General features: G+C 37.5%; 1 protein-coding gene across 10 annotated transcripts in view; it reads left to right on the top strand.

Moving 5' to 3' along the window:
• ano1a (anoctamin 1, calcium activated chloride channel a) overlaps positions 1–20,981 on the top strand; it is a 48,844-nt gene that overhangs the window by 5,685 nt on the left and 22,178 nt on the right. For 6 of the 10 annotated variants that reach the window (XM_088612040.1, XM_088612039.1, XM_088612035.1 and 3 more), the window contains exons 2-12: positions 1,171–1,343; positions 6,656–6,976; positions 13,794–13,892; positions 14,013–14,164; positions 15,093–15,147; positions 15,467–15,518; positions 15,877–15,932; positions 16,292–16,333; positions 18,767–18,831; positions 19,206–19,340; positions 20,266–20,426. In XM_088612040.1, coding sequence (XP_088468166.1) covers positions 1,236–1,343; positions 6,656–6,976; positions 13,794–13,892; positions 14,013–14,164; positions 15,093–15,147; positions 15,467–15,518; positions 15,877–15,932; positions 16,292–16,333; positions 18,767–18,831; positions 19,206–19,340; positions 20,266–20,426 — 1,246 coding nt within the window. In that variant the 5' untranslated portion in view covers positions 1,171–1,235. Of the gene's footprint in view, positions 1–1,170; positions 1,344–3,305; positions 3,775–6,655; positions 6,977–13,793; positions 13,893–14,012; positions 14,165–15,092; positions 15,148–15,466; positions 15,519–15,876; positions 15,933–16,291; positions 16,334–18,766; positions 18,832–19,205; positions 19,341–20,265; positions 20,427–20,981 lie in introns of those variants that run through there. The other 4 variants (XM_088612042.1, XM_088612041.1, XM_088612043.1 and 1 more) reach the window with 3 other exon arrangements.

The raw sequence follows: 20,981 nt of genomic DNA, 5'->3' as shown, positions 1-20,981 counted from the left end.
ATACCCAACTGTACTCCCCTGTCTGGTTTCATTGCTGTGTTGATAATTTCAGACACTTGATGACACCTTGTGCTGTGTTCATGAGTACCACTCAGGTGGATTGAATATTGTAATCCATCCATCCATTTTCTAACTGCTTTATCCAATACAGGGTCGCGGGCGAGCTGGAGCCTGTCCTGGCAAGCAATGGGCAAGGCAGGATACACCCTGGATGGGACACCAGTCCATCGCAGGGCAGACACAGACAGACACAAACACACACATTCACACTCACACTAGGGCCAGTTTTCCCAAAAGCCAAGTCACCTACCAGTTAGTCTCTGGACTGTGGGAGGAAATCGGAGCACCCTGAGAAAACCCACACGAACATGGGGAAAACATACAAACTCTTCTCAGATAGTATCCCAATTCCAGAACTGATCCGGGTTCCACCTTGCCACCCTGAATATTGTAATGTTAAAATTTCCTCTTGCAAGAACGCATGAAAGACTTTTTCTGGGCAGAGTGAAATAAAAAGAAACAGTAGTGCTTCTGTTTTAGAATTACATTGTGCTGCTATAAAGTTGCTCACAATACCTAAGTTAGTGTCACAAGGCCTGAAATGTGAAATGTGGCCACTGGCTTGTTGATGGTTTGCTGCATAAGTGAGGCTTTTTGAGTTCTTCTGGTACCAAAAGGCTGATTCACTTATCAGGTCAGTGTACAGTATCTATTAATAAAAGTCATAAAATTGACAAACAGCTTTGCCCAACATACACAGTCTATTAACAGTCCAGGAAATGACCAATGGAGGAGGTCTCTCATTGCAGTGACCAGTATATACAGTAGCTGCTTACTGTGATGATTTCTTAGATGTATTGCTATCTGCCTTTCTGATCGAACAATTTTCAAATTTTGTATTGTATTTTTCCAGTTTCTGTAAATCACCCTGGATATGGGCATCTGGTAAGCGAGTAAATAATAAGTAATAATAAAAATTAAGGACAAAAGGAAATTAAGTACTATGTTTTCATAAATCTTCTGTCTAGAAATAAGCTCCCCTCAGACATGGGAGGTGTAATTTAAAGGATGAGTGCTTTGACAGCTAATCCTTCTTTTTCAAAATGCAAGAAAATGCTTACAGGCACATACAAAACTTTCCATTGAAAATAAATGTATCTTTCCCTTTAGGCAAAGGCTGTTTTGTCCACAGTAGCTCAGGAGACAGTCTTGGGAAGGTTCAGCAACCAACTGAAATGAGGAGAAATGAAAAATATACACCACTGCCCATCAAAGAAAAAAGGGTGGACATTATTAATATAAAGGGAATTGAAGATATTGGATATGTCCAGCAGGATTCCATGGTAAGTCATTTTTCTTCCCAAGACCGCATTCAATTCAACTCAACCAAGTAAATGACATGAGCTGGGTTGAGGTGCAAATGAGATGCAGGGTGCGCTTAACATACAGGGGACTAGTCTGGATGAAGCATCCACTTTCGAAAGCAGTTTGAGATTGCAGGCTAAAATACATTTGATGCTACATGACTACTGCAGGCAGTATTTTGAGAGGGGATGGAAGGAAATCCTTGATCTGACCTACCAGTCAGACCCTTGCTGGTGCCAATGAGGTGCCAGTAGACTGGGGTATCATCAGTAAGGTCTGTATCTAATTTGAAAATCCTTCTAATATCTTTCTAGGGTTCTTTTTACATTAGCACTGTTATCCAGGTTCACAACATACTTATTGGTGGCTGGTGTCCAAGTTCCTATCCCACTCAACTCAAGGTGGAACATAGTTTTTTTTAGGGTCCCCCTAAATGATCGTACTGGGGAAAGGAGGGGGTGGCTTTGAAGTAGTAATCAGTCATTTTAATTTGAGGTAAACATCATTCCTGAGGTGTGGGGGCATATACACAACATCCCTCTCCGCCACCCCTCCCCAGTTGAAACACTGAAAGGAAGCATTTTCCTTCAAGGGACCTCAAGGGTCTCCTTCTGTAACTTCTTGTTTTCTAGAAGGAGGAACCATATAAGTTTTGATTGTAGGTTTTAAAAATTCAAATACAGGATTTAAGTTTTAGGGATCGTAAGTGGGTCTAACCTGCAAAATGCCTGTCACTTAAAGTGTCTTCTCTCCCAGTGGGCAGAGACCCTCTTCAGGAGCTGGGTTGACTGGGACTGAACAAGGCAAAATGCTGTTACTATGAACTTTTGAGCAGACTTGTGCCTTTTAAACATGTCAGGTTAGATTTCTTTAATACATTGCTGACGTTGCTGTCTAAAGCACTGAAAAATGTAACAGGCACACACAATAAAGCTCAAAGTTTGTATGTATTAACTATTAATATGATTTACTTTCTTGCACAACACAGTGCTCTCAAAAGTGTGTTAGGGGAGGTGAGGCTGGGAAATCCATTTCTGGTATAAAGAGAAGTACATCTACATCAGTAAAAGAAGGCCTTGCATGTGCACTGAAAATAAGTACTATTTATATGAAAGTTTTGTTTCATTCCTTCCTTTCTGGTCCCGGGTCAGTGCTGCTTGTTTAAACTGCACTTTGAAACAGCCCAGCTGATCTGATCTGCTTTACAACATGCAGGTCTTGACCTGGGTCAAAGTGCCTGGGTGAAAATAACATAGAAATAGCTGTGTGAGCAGCAGTGGCTGGCTTATGATTCGGAATAGGGTAGTAGAGGAGCTTTTCATATATGGTGAACATAGAAGGGGAAATGAAGCTACGTTTGCATTTTTAACAGGACAGAAATCCAATGTAGTAGCCAGAAAGGTTTTGTCATTGGTTATTTTGCATGCCTCAGTTCTCTTGTAAGATGCTGATTGTCTGTTACACTCCTACTTTTCTCAATTTTCCTGTTAAGAGTAACATAAATGCACCAGATTAAAAAAAAAAGATGTGGGGTGGTTATGTGAAGTCAAATAGCATCCTTATGTTCCCTGCGGGAACTGAACTTTGATCTGTCTTCCCTGAAATCGTGCAGTGAGAGCTTGCTTATACGTTTGAAGGGACTGGTTAGAGTGAGTCTCATTGTGTTGTTTTATTTTATTTGCTTATTTAAACGTATCAGGGTGCAGTAAAATAAACAGAACCCATTCAAAAGGGATAATCACTCTAAATGCCGGCTGCAGTGAAAGTGTTATCTAAATTTGTTTTATTAAAGCTGATATGATCATTAAAATCTGCGATAAGCGAAAACATCTGTTGTCAACACCTGTGCTGTTCAATTACGCTGAAAATGTGTTCAGTGTGAAGCCACAGCTACTGAACGGATCACTGGACATTTTAATTCAGCGAGACGCAATTACTACAGTTTAACACTGACAAGAAAAACCGCGTTTGTCTTGTTCTATGTATTCAGACGCAAGTGATAATTCGCCAAAACTTCGACAATGTCATGCCCTTAAAGACTTTTTTTTCTGACCACCGCAACGTCAGGGCGGAGGAATCTGATGATATGAGTAAGACTGAATTCTGAAGGTGTTTAGATAGCGACTTTATAGTTTTGTCTAATATTAGCTCCTGGCTTTCGCGTCTCTTCTTCTCAAGTAACAAACTGTACATCAGGGAGAATCCAAGTAGCGCTCCAGATACACGTCTGGCCAAGAAGATTTAACTGAGCCCGAGAGAAGAGACGACCCTCTTATATACCGGGAATTATACCGTCTCAGTAATGGGAAGATGGCAGTCGTTGCACCTGAAAGTTTTGGAATTTCTGTACAAAAGACGGACGGAAGTAAAGATTTCTTAAAAGATGTTATTTTCCATGGGAAATTTGAAGTAAGTGGAGTACTTTATAAAGTATTGGAAAGCAAATCTCATATAGTTAGGTTTGTTTAAAACAATGAGGGATTTGGACCGAAAGCGGTTTCGGCAGATGCCAAATAATGGATTTGAGCTGTGTGTTTATGTCGTTTTTAGAATATCTTTTTAGAGTTAACCTAAATGCGGTTATGATGGGATTAAGATTTCAGATTTCCAGGCGCACATCGTCAACAGAAACTACGATACTCTCTGTTGCCGCACTGATAGTAATTAGAATTCTTTTTAACACCTGTGTTGCTTCTGACATTTAAGTGCAATAGTTCAGGGTTGTTTGTTTAGTACCTCGCAGCCTAATGTACTGTATGTTCAGTGCTGAGTACTAGAGCGTCACAGTGGGGAAAATGGGGACTAATTAATACAGTTAGGGTTTATTTTTTATTACCTTTAATGGAATTAACCATAGGTTGCAATTTAATTCGTCTTTTCTTCATTTGTTTTATACGGCATTTTTAACAATTACGGAATATAAAAACGAAAAGCAATGTGTTTATCAGTGATGTTACAATCACGATTTAATCTCCGTTTAATCATGAAAAAGTGAATTTTTAAAGAAATAAGATATTTTGGGATTGGTACATAACATTGCATAGGATTTTGATGGTGTCACTGATTTCTCTGAGTCGTTATTTTTAAGTCTTCTGTTTAAGTTTTCTGTTTGGCTTTGAATTCCTGCCATCAGGCGTCACATACTGTACATGTCTTAAATTGAAACAGCATGCCAGAATATACTTGTTGTGTAAATTTGCCCATGAAATAGTGGAATGTTTAACAAGAACATAACCAAGCTTCCAATTAAACTGAAAAATATGTACAGAACATAACAAACTATCACTTATTTATGCAGGTACATAGAAAATAAAGCATATTGAATTTGGAAATTAATTAATATTGTGATGGCATGAGTACTGAATCACCTCATTAATGAAAGGGTTAATTGGGGGCAGGTGAGAAGGTGATGTAACCTTTTGAATGCCAAGCCTGAGTGAAGATCAAGAAAGAAAAGCACAGAAAGGAACTATGTCCAGCTTATCATGAGACCACTGTCGAAGTGCTTTCAGTATGTTGGACTAGTGGACTAGGTCAGTGCATTATCGCCTGCCGTCTGGAGTGTTCACAGTCAGTTTTTCAAACCTGGCAAGACGTTTCAGCCAAACAGAGTCTGTCAGTGATAGACCACGGTCTGGGAGACCACGAGCCATGACTTCTCTCCAAGTTTGACACTTTATCATGCTTCCATCTTCATGGATTTCCACACTGCCTGTTCCACTCCATCAGAGATCAGAAACACTAGGTTGCAATGAGTGATTGATTGCAATGTGACTGCACAGCAGTACACTGACCCAGTCCTGGGCCTTCACTTGCTGCATTTCACGTGTTTCATCATGGCTGGACCATATTGCAGCAGAACAACACATGTCCTTATGCTGCCTGTGTAACAATGACAAGAAAGTGACAGCTATGCTGTGTCCACCCTGCTTGTCTGCCTTCGAGACCTGTTCAGCTTTTGTGAGATGACCGGAATTGATGTGTGGCAAACAAGACTCAGAGAACAGTGAAAGGATGTCTGGTTGTGTTGGTGCTATGAGAAACTGCATTTGCAATATGGATCAAGTGTCACAGATTGTACAGATTCCATTTAAGGCCATACACAGTACCAGACTGCGGATTTCTTAGCAGACGGTATGCATGTAGCATGTCGGTATAATGACAATATACCTGTCATGTCTGTCCATTAAAATACTCAATCTGTGAGCCTGCTGCATGAATGTTTTAGTCATTTTCCTAATTAGAACTTTGTGACTTTGTTGCAGTTTTACATGATCCATTTTATTTGGTAGTTGTTTCAGTCATTGTGAATTTTATGCTTCAGCTTGTTGTTGGTAGTGTGTTAGATTTTCTGTTGATTATGCAGCCTTGCCTACTGAGCTAACTGTAGAAAGAAAATAAAGCACCGTGTAGAAAGAATGCAAATCTGCCCTGCTTGGTTAGCTCTGTCATTGGGTCTGGCCTGGACCCCCTGGAGGTAGTGGCTGTGAGGAGAATGGTGTCCAAACTAGAGGCCATCATGGACAACATCTCCCATCCCCTCTATGACATGCTTGTAGAAATGAAGAGCACGTTCAGCAATAGACTGATCCATCCACGGTGTGACAGGGAGCACTACAGGAGGTCATTCTTGCCTTCTGCCATAAGACTGTACAACACATCCACCTTGCGTCTGGGCAGAGGCAACATCGACAGTGACCTGTTTCTGGACTGAACAGTAAACTGCTACATCTGTTCTTTTTCTTTTTCCCGTTTACAACCGTTTTTGTGCAATATATGCCAGGGACTTGTGCAATACATTTATATTTTTATTTATATCGTGCAATATGACTTTTTTGTGTACTGTTCTGTTCTGGTTTGTTCTTTGTGTGTTCTGGACTGTGAGTAACTCTAGTACTGTGAGTATTGTAGGTATTGTATTATTATTATTGTATCATTTGTTACACTGTTGCTGTGTTGTCTGTGTTAAGCTGCTGTTGCACTGCAATTTCCCTCACGGGATCAGTAAAGCATCTATCGAAATAAACAGTCACGCCAAGCTGTTCTGCAGTGAGGGTTTTTAAAAAGTGTCCTATCTGAAAATAAAAAGTGCTCTGATGAATCAATAAGATCATTTTTGTAAAGATAAATATTTACTTTTTTCACTGTTTTATACCTTCCCTGTATTCTCACTGTGTTTTCAGTGGGAGTACTCCTGTGCTCATGTATTTGTTGTACTGTGTTGTGGACATACACAGCACACACACGTGTTCTCACTTAGTACTAATGATGTTCTCCCTTCTATCCCCAGATTTTAAATACTCTCTGCCCAGAGGACGACAGTCAATGTGGACAAGGCTTGTACTTCCATGATGGGAAGAGAAAGGTGGATTATATTCTCACTTACCACATTAAAAAGCCTAGTGGCTCCAAGAAATACTCGAGTCGGTTCAGCGAGAATGCCTTGGCTCGCAGCATCCGAAGGAGTCGGCACCATCCTTCAAAGAAAGACCCGGAGATAGCAGCACAGGACCTCAGCATGGATTACCATGAGGACGACAAGCGGTTCCGCAGGGAAGAGTTTGAAGGCAACCTGATGGAGATGGGCCTGGAACTGGAGAGGGATGAAGATGTAAATTTCCTTTTTCTTCTTTAATGTAATAAAAGACAGTCAGGAACGTTATGTTTATAATGGTACCACAATTCACAATATGAATGGTCCCTGTAAACTTGTTTCCTATTATTTCTTAGTTTTCTGTAAGACAAAGGTAGGTACAGTACTTACAGTACTCTGAACTACTTTTTGCTGTCAACCTCACTATGAAAGACTACAGCTGTATTTGAGTTAGACTGTGCTGACTTACACCTAGGTATTGGCTTTCATTACTTCTTGAACTAGGCATGTATCTCGGTAACAATGTAGTCTGGCTCAAGACTAACTACTAGAGTTAGTATTGAGCCGGACTAAGTTGTTAATGACATACATTGGTACATAAATGTGTTTTGAAAATAAATAAACCAGTCTCTTTGTGGAAATGTTTCCATATGGATTCCATATTAATAGTTGGCCAGTCCCTTCACCTGTCTGTTCCAAAAGAGAATTATAAAGCAGTGTTTGAGCTGGAGTTGCTCAAGGTATGTGTTAATTATGATGTGTTTTCAAACAGCTGACCTATTGACATTATAGGCATTAATCATTCACATATGCAAGAGGCTCCAGTAGCAAAATAAAGCCTTAGTCATTGTTAAGGAAAATACCTAAACGTAGTGTGGCTTGCAAGTAGACATGTCTTGAAAAATTAAGCACTAGCTCATTAAGTGCTGATCATGGCAGAATAACACCTGCCAAGAACACTTTCCCACACCAGTGAAGAAATGACAGTGATACATGGGACTGATTGATGTCTTGTATAGAAGGAATAGAAATCTCAGGATCACTGTCATGCATCTGTGACTCTGGACCACTGACAGGTGCTGTTACAAGTACACTACAGATAAGGTATAAAGCAGTAGGATATCAGCTGAAATTTAATTTGCCCCTTCCGTGGAATTCGCTTTGTAGATCCATTTAGTGAACAAGTTGAAAATGGCAGTGAGCATAGAGTAGTGTGTGCACACAATTAACTTCTAAAAATACAGGGGCAATTAAGAAACTTGAACTTGTCATCTCTTTTTCCAGTAGCCATTAAAAAAGTACTGGTCAAATGAGAATCTTTCGTTGCAGCAAAGCAGTACAGAAGGAGGTGTGATCATGTAGTAAATCTCTAGTTGATTTGTTACAGTTCTTGGTAAGCTTTGCGTAGGTTCCACAGAAAACTGTGTTTTGCCCTTGTGTTCATGTTGACTGAGAAATGAAGATGCTACAGGAAGCATTTGTTTACTCAGAAAATGGCCCTTTTTTTACTTCGCTTTTTTTTCTTTTGTTATATCGCATTGGTACTGTAGGTTGTCCTTTTCTCACACATGGGGATTTGAGCCTTGAGGTCATGTTACATTTTTGCTATGAATTGTTTTGGGAGAAACAGGTCTGTAAACATTACATTTGATGTTATTTCTGTATTTATGTTTTTTTCATAATGTCTGTTGGTACAATGTTATCACGACCCATGGTTGTATTTTGTGAACCTTGCAGAGAGCGCCTGAAATCTATTTGTGTGCTTCATAGATGAACAAAACAAATTTATATTATGTAAAGCTATTTTAGAATAACAAAAACAAGCATTTGTTTTAGGTTTGTCCTTACTTTGAAATATCCTGGATTTAAACAAAACTGATTAAAATCAAACCTGCTTGTTATTTCATACCACTAAAGCTGTTGTTGATATTACCCAGTCTATACACATGAGGCACTTTTCTTAACTAATTTGCATCAGGATCCAATACTTTTATAGTAATAGAATCTTGAAGAGTAGGCTTGGTGGCATAGCAGGTATACTGCTGCCTCATTAATGAGCTCTGTCCTGGGTTTAATTCTGGACTGGGCTACTTTCTGTGTGAAATATGCACATTCTACCCTTATTTCTGTGGGTCTACTCCTGGTGCTCTGGTTACTTCCCACTTTCTAAAGATGTGTGGTTAGAGTAATTGTCTGTGTGCTCATGTGTGTGTGCATGCACTGAGATGGACTAGTTCTGTCCTGTATTCTATGCTTCATGAATAGACAGCAGGTTACCATCACCCTTACCAGGAATAAGCTGCCATTTTATAATGGAGATGATGGAGAGTAAACACAGATCATATCAGCTCATCTCTTAGTATTGCAGCCCTTGTGCCTGTTTGTGATGTTCATATCTGAAATCATACATTGCTTGAGTCTCATGTTTTAGAAGGAGCAATGTCAGGTTATTTGTGGTCAAGGCTGAGTTGGCCTGTACCTATTTAAAGCAGCTCTGAACTAACCAGGTCATAAGCATAACAGGGTTTTCATAGTGATAGGTGATCTTAGCAGCACTTGCATTAATGTTAAGAACAAAATAATAAAGCTCTATTTAATACAAAGCCTTTAAAAAAATTTCATATTCTCAAAGCAAAGAAAAATGAACAACAAAGGGAGAAAAAAGTAGACAATACACTTTATAGAACATAAAATTTAAAGGATATTACAAAATTTAATTAGATATTATAGCAGTCTGGTAAAAAAAAATCTAGTCATATTGAAGCTAATACCCTGGCTTCATTCACAAACCAGGTGGATGAGATCATTTAGTAGTATCCAAACTAATTAGTCAAGCTGTATGGCCTTCTCTTCTTTGTAACTTGTTCATATTTTAAAATGGATTCAGATTGTTTTCCTAAGATAAGGAGTATTCATTAAGGAGTACTACAGTGTACGACCAGAGACGTTTGCATTCTGTACCATGGTAAACTTGTGGTGACAAATGAGACCAACAGGAACTAGGAGTACCTAAATCTAAGTCATTAAATAAATTTGGAAGACCAGTAGTCCCTGTGGAACTTCAGACATGACCTCATCCACATTTGAGTTTTCATCCCTTATCTCTACTCTGTTTTCAATTTATTCATCAGTTCTCAGTGCAAATACAGTACAAGTATTATCTTGAATACCTATTGCCTGCAATTAAAGATGAAGAACTATCCATTACTGCTGTTGTGTGTTCAGAGAACTTTACCTACTTTTTTCTTAAATCCATGTTAAATATCCACTAGATACCTTATCAGAACTTGATTATCTTCAAGTTTTGTTCTGATAATCATTTTCATAACGTAGTGGAAGTAATTGGTCTGTGATTACTTATTTCTGCTTGTCACCCTATTTATGAATGGATGTTACATTACTATTTTTCCAGTCAATGGCTATTAATCCTGTCTTGAGTGCTATTACAAAATAGTACACTTGACGGAATACCTTCATGAAACCCTTTTCCTTTTAATTAGCATTTGCCGTGGAATCTGCTTTAATTGCGCGCTTTGTGTATTTTTTTGTTGTTTGTCCTGCTCACTGGATCATCAAGAGACTGCCCTGTAAGGCTTTTATTGATTTGAAAAGTCAGTCCTTAAAGTTGTTCTGTTTTAAAGAAAGGCAAACACTAGCAGGCTCTTTGATTCTTTCATGTTTGTCGGCTGTTAGCTTGCTTTTGGTACTTAGAACTTTTAACCCGGGTCCTGTTGCTAATAGTTTGCTGTACATGCAAAAGAGATGCAGTCCATGTGACTTGTACTCTGGATGACAAAAACAGATGCTTTGCAGCTTTGGAAACTACCTGAAGATGTTTGTCTTTGCTTGCTTTTACAGATTTAAATAATTTAGACTAATGTATGAGTACAAAGTATTGATTTAACTGATTTTAACAAAGAAGAGCTACAGGATTGTACAGCTTTCCACTTGCAGCTCTTGCTGTCTCCTCAGAGACTGTATTTTTAATACATCCAGCACATTGTTACATTAGACCCCCTGATTAGCACTTTAGGAATCACAGCAATGAAGGTAACTTGGATGGACTGCAAGTTAGTATGCTTATTGCACTCGGCTGAACTGGAGTGGTTTCAGCCAAGCACTGTCCGTGTCAGAAATACTAATACCTACAATTAAATGGTTTGTTGATTCTAGGGGAAGTCATTGCTCATCTGCTCATTTGAGATCTGAAGTTCAGGGTCATTGCTGCTCCCTTTAGAAGGTTGTGCCCTCTGACCAGTGTGTGACTATCAGTGACTCAGCAGATTCTGATATGAAGGGCAGACAAAGTCGTGGAAGGGCCACACTTGACTTGAATTTAAAGTTTTAATCCCAATGAAAGGTTGTTTTCAAAGCATTACCCTACCTACCTCTTGTATTTAAAATACCACACACGGCGTGGTTATTTAGGTGGATCAAATTATGATCACAGGTAATGTAGTTAGAAGAAAACTTTTTTTTTAAACTTTATTTTGTATTTGTGAGGTGACTGATATTCATTATTCATTCCTGGCAAGGCAGAAGTGTTTGAAGTAATGTTTTGCGTTGTATGCATCAAGTAATAAACAATGTGAGTGCAGCGTACTTTAGTTCTGGTTTTGTATACTGTATATGATGTCTTCTCAATAATGATTCTAAATCACTTGTAATTAGTATAGCACCTGTAGCCATCAATGCTACTGCAACAAATATTCCAAATGCATGGCATTTCTCGTTCAGCTGTTAGGCTTTGCATTTTGTTTATCTTTGGTAACATTAATATACATTTCCTTACTGTTATAATAAACATAATGTTAACTTTTTTTAAGAAGATATGTTTTGAAAAACATTTTCATAGTTTTCTAGTTTTACGTCTTCTGTCAGCAGTCCTACAACCAAAAACACACAATGGTTCTGACTTCCTTTTCTTTTACTATTACTGGGTTGGCTGCACTGTATTTCTAATTAGATGGTCATTTTTTTGAGATGAGAGTAGCATTAGCACTCTGCTTACTAACATGGAACATTTCCTTTTTACAAAACACTCTATGAAATGAAAAAATGCTTCAGGACTACATGGTGGTTGACTTGATAATAATGCCTAGCAGTTTCTTAATAAGACAAACTGCCTAAGCAACATTAATGTAGAGCTTGCAGTTAATGAGCTCTGGCATAAATGAACATAAAATGTGCTATAATGCTAGACTGTAAATAATGAGAATCTTTTCCCTTTGAAATTTGACTTTCAAGATAGCTCCACATTTTGTAAATTAACCAGGGCAATACACTACTGGATCAACATCCAGAGTTATTCTGATAGCTGTCAAGTTGTTATTTTCACTACTTGGCATACCATTGTAACTATTTGACCTCTGGTTCAAGTCGTAAGAGAAATCAAAAAGCTATCTTCTTTGTAATATACAGGTATTTTCACTTTTTAGCAATGTGTCATTTAAGTATTTATGCATCTTTATTGTTTTCAAGTACAGATTCTGTCCGTTTATGATTATTTGTTTCTTCTGAGGTTAACGTGTTTGTTTTCTATTTGTATAGTGCAGGGTTAGGCAGTATGAGTTACGTTCATGAGTGTGTCACAGCCTTTCAGAAGAAGACTTACTGCAGGGTCTTTGCATGGAGTATGAATCATGCAGTTTATTACTGAAGCCCACACCTATCCATCCGTCCATTTTATCATCACTTTATCCAGTACAGGTCCTGGCAGAGCCGGAGCCTGTCCCAGTAAGCAACAGGTGCAGGGCTGGATACACTCCGGACAGGACGCCAGTCCACCCTAGGGCACACAGAGTCACAGTCACAGACACAGACGCATCGCATTTAGATTGGAGACATTCTGCATATGCATTACATTTAAAATAGAAGGCTGAAAATGTCTTGTGTTCTGTACAACATGTAATGCAGCATTTTAAGGGACAGGTCTTTTATATATCATTGTTTATTTTCATAAGTATTGCCTGCTGATAGCATAATTTTATGGCTCTAATGTTTCCAAAAATATCATTTTATGTGTTTTGTCAAGCTACTGAAATTCATTTATCATTATAGCTTTTTTAAATTGTTTATTTAAGATTTAAATGCTCAAACATCCTGAGGATAAGAATTTTGAAGTTTACACTGGGTGACCTTGTGAGATTTATTGCATGTTTGCAAAAGATAGCTACGCCTGAAGCATAAACATATGTTTTAAAAGTGCTCGGTCTATTGAATGAGATCTGGCTGTGTTACCAAAACATTCCATAATCATCTCTTCAGTTGATGGTATATACAACTTCAGAGTGTTTACAGTCTCTGAATTCTGTGCATTCTTGGCTTTAACCCTTTAGTTTTATGTCTTCCTTGTTAATTAGCAACTCTATGTATGAAGAGTCTATAATGTTTATCAGGATCCAAAAACATGTGCAAACAGGTTGATTATTTAACATTTAACCCTGAGCTCAATTCAGGTTTAGTTTCCTTTTTAAGTGATGTGGCAATATGTTGATTTCACAAAAATGTTCAAGTATTTATTTTAAACTCAGATGCCAGCATTTTAGAGATTATATCAGAATTTTCAGCCAGTGATTTATATATGTTAATCATAAACAGACTTTACGAAAACAAAACACAGACAAAAAAACAGAATAAGAATTTAGCTTGAGGTTAAACTTATTTTAGTTTTGCATCTGTGTATAAAAAATATAGAGAGAACAAATTAGTCTCCAATCCCTAAATGGTTGGTAAAGTAAAAATAGCAGTGATAGCTAAAATGTTTACACATATTTCAGTGTTTCAAGTAATAGGTGGAATCTAAAACATGAAAATGAAAAAGTAGGGCAGGAGGGCTGTCCCCACTACCCCCAACACACTGAAGGATGAAATGTGTTGATTTAGTATGCATGTTCAATAACATTTACAGCTGTTTCCAATATTGTAAGTTAAACCTTTTAGCTGTTTTTGAGGCTTGTACCTAAGTCGCTATTTGAGCAGGACATTGTTTTAACAATTTTCGTCTGCATAACAGGTAGGTTTCACGACATTACTGAACATTTTCTTGTTACAGACCAAAACCCCTGGAGTAGGGTTTGTGAAAATTCATGCTCCCTGGAACGTACTCTGTCGAGAAGCAGAATTTATGAAGATCAAAATGCCAACCAAAAAGGTAACGTTGTGTTACCCTGTTACAAAATGAAATTTTAAAGACCTTCAGATTACTCCTCTTTTACTGTCTCTCCCTTTTAATTTCCACAGTTACTTTGAATTTGTTTTTGTTTGTTTCTAGGTATATGAAGTTAAGCAGGGCAGCAACCTGGTGGAAAAGATTAATGCGTTTATTAATAAAGTAACAGAACCGCTCCATCCTAACGTAGAGGAGAATAGGATAACTACTGTGAAGCACCTTTCATACCCATTTTCAAGAGAAAAACAACACTTGTAAGTATGGTGTAGTAGGTTAAATCTGTGCAATGACAGCGCTAGACTGTTTGTCTACAAGTTCTCCTGATCTTATAGCCTTCTGTTTTAAGAGGTAACAGCCAGTCACAAGGCATTCCTGAATTCTTTTGCATTCCAATCGGTAAAACGAAAACACAAACTCTGAAAGAGCAGTCTTTCTGAACGTAATGAAATCCTGATAATATGAATTTCTCAATTCAAGGAGTAGTCTAAAAATACTTAAAGTAAAAAAATAAAAATGATATTTTAGATGTTTCTAAATTAACACACAGACTTGTGAACCCAAAATAACTAACAAAGTGGCTTATACAGTAAGTACAGTGCATCTGGAAGAAGGAGAAAATAAATATTCCTAATCACTGCATTAATATCAAAAAGCTTTAGCTTATCTTAAGCAAATATTATTGACTTTGTTTGTTTAAAGAACATGCTGGATTGGCTTTAGCCACTCTTCAACTCCTGAGATCTCTTGCCGTTTATAAAGGAAGGGGGTGGTGTGGGAAGACAAAGGGCAGTTTAGCAAATAGCTTCTAGAATGTAGCAGTACTTCAAGTTCATAGACTGGCATCTAGTTACCTATGGATGTCAAAGAACCTTTCGTGAAATTAAAATCCATTGACTTTACAAATGTTTATTGTTTCTGCATTTTGAGTATACAGTATGTGATTGTCCTAAATCCCAGTAAATTATTTTTGTACGAATGTCAGAAAATTCTGGAAGTATTTTATTGAGAGTGGAAATAATATTTTTTTCAGTTATATATTTGTTGGGGGGGGGAGGGTAGGTGTTTTAGAAAGTAGTCATAAAATTCTTTACAGTGTGCACACAATGATTTCTGAAATTGTCAAATGACATTAAGCAAAGTCCATGAAATTAATTTTGTACGCATTGCTTCTTTATTGCACAGGTTTGATTTATCAGATAAAGGCTCCTTTTTCGACAGTAAAACAAGAAGCTCAATAGTAAGTATTGCATGCAAGACCAGGTCAGTTCACAGAAAAAAAAGTGTTCTCTGTTGGTTGATTAAGATTCAATCTCCGTACTTGTTCACTTTGTGAGCTAATTAAAGAATTTTGACAGGTATATGGTATTTGAATAATGTACTTGCCTGTTAACCTTTTTCTGTAATAAGATTTCATGGCAGTGATGTGTATTTTGTTAAAGAATATCCATTTGAATATTTTTATTTGTTTTTAAAATTTTAATGAAATTAACTCATACTATGACTAAAGCCTTCATACAGCAGATCTGATGTTTGATCTGTGTTTTTGTTTTTGTTAGGTCTATGAAATACTGAAGCGTACAAAATGCACAAAAGCCAAATACAGTATGGGTAAGCTCTCTATTTAACCCTGCCTTGGACAAAGAAATAATGTTTTTAAACTTCACAGAATGTTTTTTGACAGTTCATGGCCCTTTTGGGTCTACACATTGTATTGAAAAGGGTAAGAATTCATGCGTAATGCGTCATAGTACAAGAAAGGAAGCTGTTTGGGTTTACTGACAGTCACTGCTCCAGTTGTGATCTCTCACTCTGCTGTAGAATTGAAATGCTTTTAATAGACTGTTGGTCCTTTGTAACTTTAAAGACATGAGAAAGAATTTCCTTCTTCAGAAGGAGAAAATGTTTATTTACACAGGAGTTAAAAACTGGCCTGTGTTCTTTTTATAAATATATAACTTTATTGCAGGGATGACCAGTCTCCTTGCTAATGGAGTTTATACAGCAGCCTATCCCTTACATGATGTAAGTCAAGCCATATTTATACATTTTCCTATGGAATGGATATTACAGTATATACATTATTGGCTTGATGAAATATAAATGATTTTTGTTATATTATTATTAATCTCAATCTGTTTTTTGTGTGAGGTTTACTGAATGCTTTTTTTAATAAAAAGGGATGTAGATACCTTTTTTATCTTCATTGTATGTGACAATGCTGCATTAATGTGATTGCACCACTGTTATTTTAACAATAATAGATCTCTGAAAACCCTTCACTTTATCACATAGGCCTGCTATTTGAGAACATTATGTGGTAGTGATTATGTAAAGGATATTTATTTTTTTAAAATCTTCCTAATATCTGCTTTTCATTGCAGGGAGACATAAATGGTGAAAACATAGCACCCAATGACAGAAAGGTAAAAGGAACTTAAGTTCTTGTTAGGAGTTTGCTGTAAGTGCACAGAAAATGACTGTGTTTTGCGAATGCAGTCTCAATATTTCTGTGAACTCCTGTTAGTGAATTATAATGGAGTGTTTTAAATGTGCAAACATTTCTAGTTGTCTTCAGCAGTGTTATTGTGGAATTGACAGATTGTTTTAAAAGTTTTAAAACAATGTTATCGGGACTTGCCCAGCACAATATGTCTTGAGTTGTTTTCAGTGAGATGGGACACTCAGCATTTAAGGTTTTAAATCTGGCAGTGGACAGGTGTTTACTGTTACAAAGGAAATCTCTTTAATGAGGAGCAGTGAAATCGAGGGACTCTGCGTTGTTTCAGCCTGATTATATGCTTATATGTCATTGTGCAGCTGAGCTAATAGATGAAAAACCTAAACAATAAAGTGTTTAAAGTTGCCAATGAAATTGAAAACTAAACTACCAAGGTATCACAAATTCAAATCTCTTCTTTAAAAAAAACCCCAGCATAAAATTGAATCCTTCAAGGTGTTATTGATATCTTCAATGGCAAACATTTCTAGGGAATGTTCAGAATTGTCATTAAAAGATATTAAACTGCTTTATTTAGATTTTTGGTTAGTTATCATCTACAGTTAAAACAAGTAATAAGTTAGCAAGATGACTGCTTAACTTGAAATAAAATACCCAGCTAATTTAGCATAAAGAAAATACATACAGATCTATGGTATTTCATGCTTAGTAATTCTAAACAATACTTTTTAAATTAAACTCAATTATGATTTTAATCAACACCAGGACAAAGTTTTCTTTTTTTAAATGCCTATGGTTGGGAAAAACGTTTCATAAAGCTTAATTTAAAGTATAGACAAACTTGAATAACAGGTCTTGTCTTAATGCTGTTGTCTAGTAGCTGGAGTGTGTTTTTGGCCTGTTATCCAGTACTAGAGCAAACCATGACAAATGTGTTTCACCACAACGTCATGTGTTCCCAGTGATTCCAGTCCCACAATGAGCCAGAAATGGCTTAAGAGCATCTGTAACAACACATGAATGTGTTGAAATCTTCCTTAGCTTTGTCAGATCCAAATAAATGCGATATGGAGGCAAAATGTACTATATAGAGTTGTTCGGTGTAACCAGCCTATGTGAGGGAATGGCAGCCTAAACTTAAGGAGGAGGCTGACTGAACCTGCCCTCGTGTGTGCGTGAATGAGCTGGGAAACTGCGGTGGGGAGTTCAGGAGGCGAGATATATAGTGTATATATAGGAGAGAGGAAGAAGGGGAGATTAGGATCTGTCCTCCCTCCCAAATTTAGCTGTTTTTTTTATATGCACATATTATCTGTACAATATATCTAATTACAGAACATACCATACTATATCTGTATATGCATCTCCAGTTTTATCATTTACAATATTATCTGTATTTTTGTATATTACAATATATCTGTTTATGTCTGTATCTACATACTGGAGAGTATATCTACCATGTACGGTATTATTTGTGTAATTATACATTACAATACATCTGCAAATGTTTATGGTAGCAAGTATTTTTGATCTCATGGGTGTAAGAATTGTTATTTAATTAATATTTTTAATTGCTGACATCACTGTTGCTGAAGTTAAATATCACACTGAAATATGCATTATTTTTACTCTTATATTGGTATCCTCATGTACCTGCAAACATTGAAGAATCACATACAAAAATGACTCCCGTAGGCAATGGCTGTGTACAGGAAAGCCTGTGCTGTTGATCTCTGTCCTCACTGTTATCCCAAAAGTTTCGAGGCCATGTTCATGTTATGGGGCTGTGATAGGAATCTGAACATCTGCAGCGACTTCAGTTTCACCCTCACATAGAAGGGATCACATTACTACTAGCAAGCAGTGAGGTGCCAGATCTCTCAGGGCTACCAAGAGTGTTTTAGTCACTAGACAGGACAGTCTGTCTGTGTGAATCAGCGCTCTGGAGAAATCATTTTTCCTCCCAGAGGCAGCTTTGCTCCTGATCTTCCATTTTCCAAGTAATTTCAAAGGTTAAAAAGCAGGCAATAAAGGTAGAGAACAACAATTTCCCCTCATAAACAGTATTAACATTTTAATTGACTTGTGTTTTTATTTAAAGAATGCTTGTCTTAGAAGCGACCGTTGCCAATTGTTTTAATCAAATCAAAATCTGATAACTCCTAAAAAAGGTGAAATAACCTGTTGGCAAAACAAATTCTTCTATTTTCTTTTAGTTGTTTAAGCCTATGTTTTTAAAGTTGCAACGTTTTAAAGTAATTTCCCAAATTGCTTTTCGTTTCCAATTGTGAAATGCACCTCTAATTATTAAAATTATACAATGTAACACATACTGTAGATAACAGTATATATTTTTAATGACGCTGCCAATTACATTCTTATTTTTTTCCCTTTTCAGCTGCTGTATGAGGAGTGGGCAAGCTACAGTGTCTTCTATAAGTATCAGCCTATTGATCTTATCAGGTGAGATGGATAAATGTTGCTTCTCTAATTTCAGTGGCACTTCTAAAATGAATAATGTGGGAATATCATGCAATTTATTAATGGAAATAGTAATGAAGGGTTAGCAGTCTTCTTTGTAATAGGTAGTCATTGCATCTGTTTATACCATAAGTAAACAAGACATCAGGTTCTTGCCATGTCATGTTTTTAATTAATTCTGTGATGTGCTAAACAGTAAAACTTACCCGGCAAACAACTAAACCAAGCACACTCCAAACAACATAAACATAACATTTGTGTGAAAAATATTATTCAAATGCAAAATGGAATTTGTCTGACCTGTGTACATACTGTATCTACATGTGTGTGAAATAACTATGATTTTTATTTTGAAGAAAATACTTTGGGGAAAAGATCGGACTGTACTTCGCCTGGTTGGGGGTTTATACCCAGATGCTGATCCCGGCCTCCATTATTGGAATAATTGTCTTCCTTTATGGCTGTGCCACTGTGGATGATGACATTCCCAGGTCTGTTTCGGCCTTGGTTTCTGGGGTGATGTTTGGTGGAGACTCTCTGGAGTTTCCTTTCTGAGGGCACACCTGAAAAATAATGGGGATTCTAAACCAGAGCGAGCAGAACCGGTATTTGTAGAGTGTAAATGTGTAGTGAATAGAAAGCTCCAGCACTTTTTCTTTGTTCATCTCTAATATTAATCTAAAAGGACACCAGCCAGTAGTTCAGTTTGTCTCCTTAAGTGGTTGGTCAAATGAAACTATCAAATCTGCTGGATTGGGATGCTCCAGGACCTGAATTGGTCACCCTGAATATAGAATATCAAAGAAAAAAAAGCATTTAAGGAGCAGTGTTTTCACTTCTTACATTAGAATTCTTAATTAATCTAGAAGAATTGAAAAGAGGCATTATCTTTTACATAGCGCTACCTACAGAGAGAACTCTAAACAACCATAGCATGCTGCCAGCATAATACGCTATGCAGTTTGTGACAGTGTCATCCTTATCTTCCATAAACTTGTCCATCTATAGTTTACAGGCCTCTTTATATGATGCAAAACACAGAGATCCTTTTTTGCTTTTCCTTGTTTTTCTGCAAGGTTCTTTTTATTTGAAATTCAACTGAAGCGCTGTTAAATGCAACATGTGCGCGAGATGAGATACAACCTGGCACACTTCAAAGTGAATCACACGTGATTCTGATTCCGTCTGTGGAACAGTCCAATTCGGTTATATGACTACAGGCGCCCGTTCTATTGCATCATTTTGCAGGAGGCGGGCAATGGGAATCACTCAGACATTGCCCATTTTTATCTTGCCAGGATGAGGTGGTACAGTAGTGTCCTCTGAGGGGTCCAGAGGTGCTCTGGTCCCTCTGCCTGCTCTCCTAGCACTGTTGCTGTTAGCCGCCGTTGAAATTTTCTGTCTCTCCCCTTTCAGCATGGAAATGTGTGACAAAAGGAACAACATCACCATGTGCCCCCTCTGCGACAAAGTCTGTGGCTACTGGAAGCTGAGTACAGGGTGCGCCACTGCTCGGGCCAGCCATCTCTTCGACAACCCTGCCACGGTCTTCTTCTCCATCTTCATGGCACTGTGGGGTGAGGAGCTCCCTTCTGGGCGAGTCGTGGCAGAGCGATACCATCTGCGTTTTCCGAAATGATTTGTGTTGTTTATCATTACTACTCCAAATGATTGATTGCATCCTGGAGCAAGGCTTAGGATGTTTTTAGGCTGTGTGTTTCAAGAGTTTCCCTTTCATACAGTACGGTCTAGTAGGAGAGCAACCTGATTGTGACACTAAGAATAGCCAAGCTGTCAGTCAGAGTGCTTTTGCTAAGCGGCGACAAACTGTGCTTCCTGAGAATCAAAACGTTAGAATCTTACGGTTTTTTGAATATATTGTCTCTTAATTGCTTAATTAAGTTAGTCAGATTAAGGACATACCATAGCGTTAACCTCAGTTGACGGTAATTCAATGCTGTTGTATTCTGTAAAAGTACAGTTGCTAACAATATTCTGGCACAGAACTAACGATACTGACTAGAAATGTTAATTCGGCTCATCTCGTACAGCAGACAGAAGTATTTTCTGTACACATGCTCTGGCACCAAGGCATATTCACTATACCCTTAAATGAAGGGTTAATCGATGTC

Source organism: Lepisosteus platostomus, chromosome 18, assembly GCF_059453375.1.
Source record: "Lepisosteus platostomus isolate fLepPlt1 chromosome 18, fLepPlt1.hap1, whole genome shotgun sequence".
NCBI lineage: Eukaryota > Metazoa > Chordata > Actinopteri > Semionotiformes > Lepisosteidae > Lepisosteus > Lepisosteus platostomus.
The sequence above is the reverse complement of the archived record's forward strand: the minus strand, read 5'-3'. Positions and strand labels throughout refer to the sequence as shown.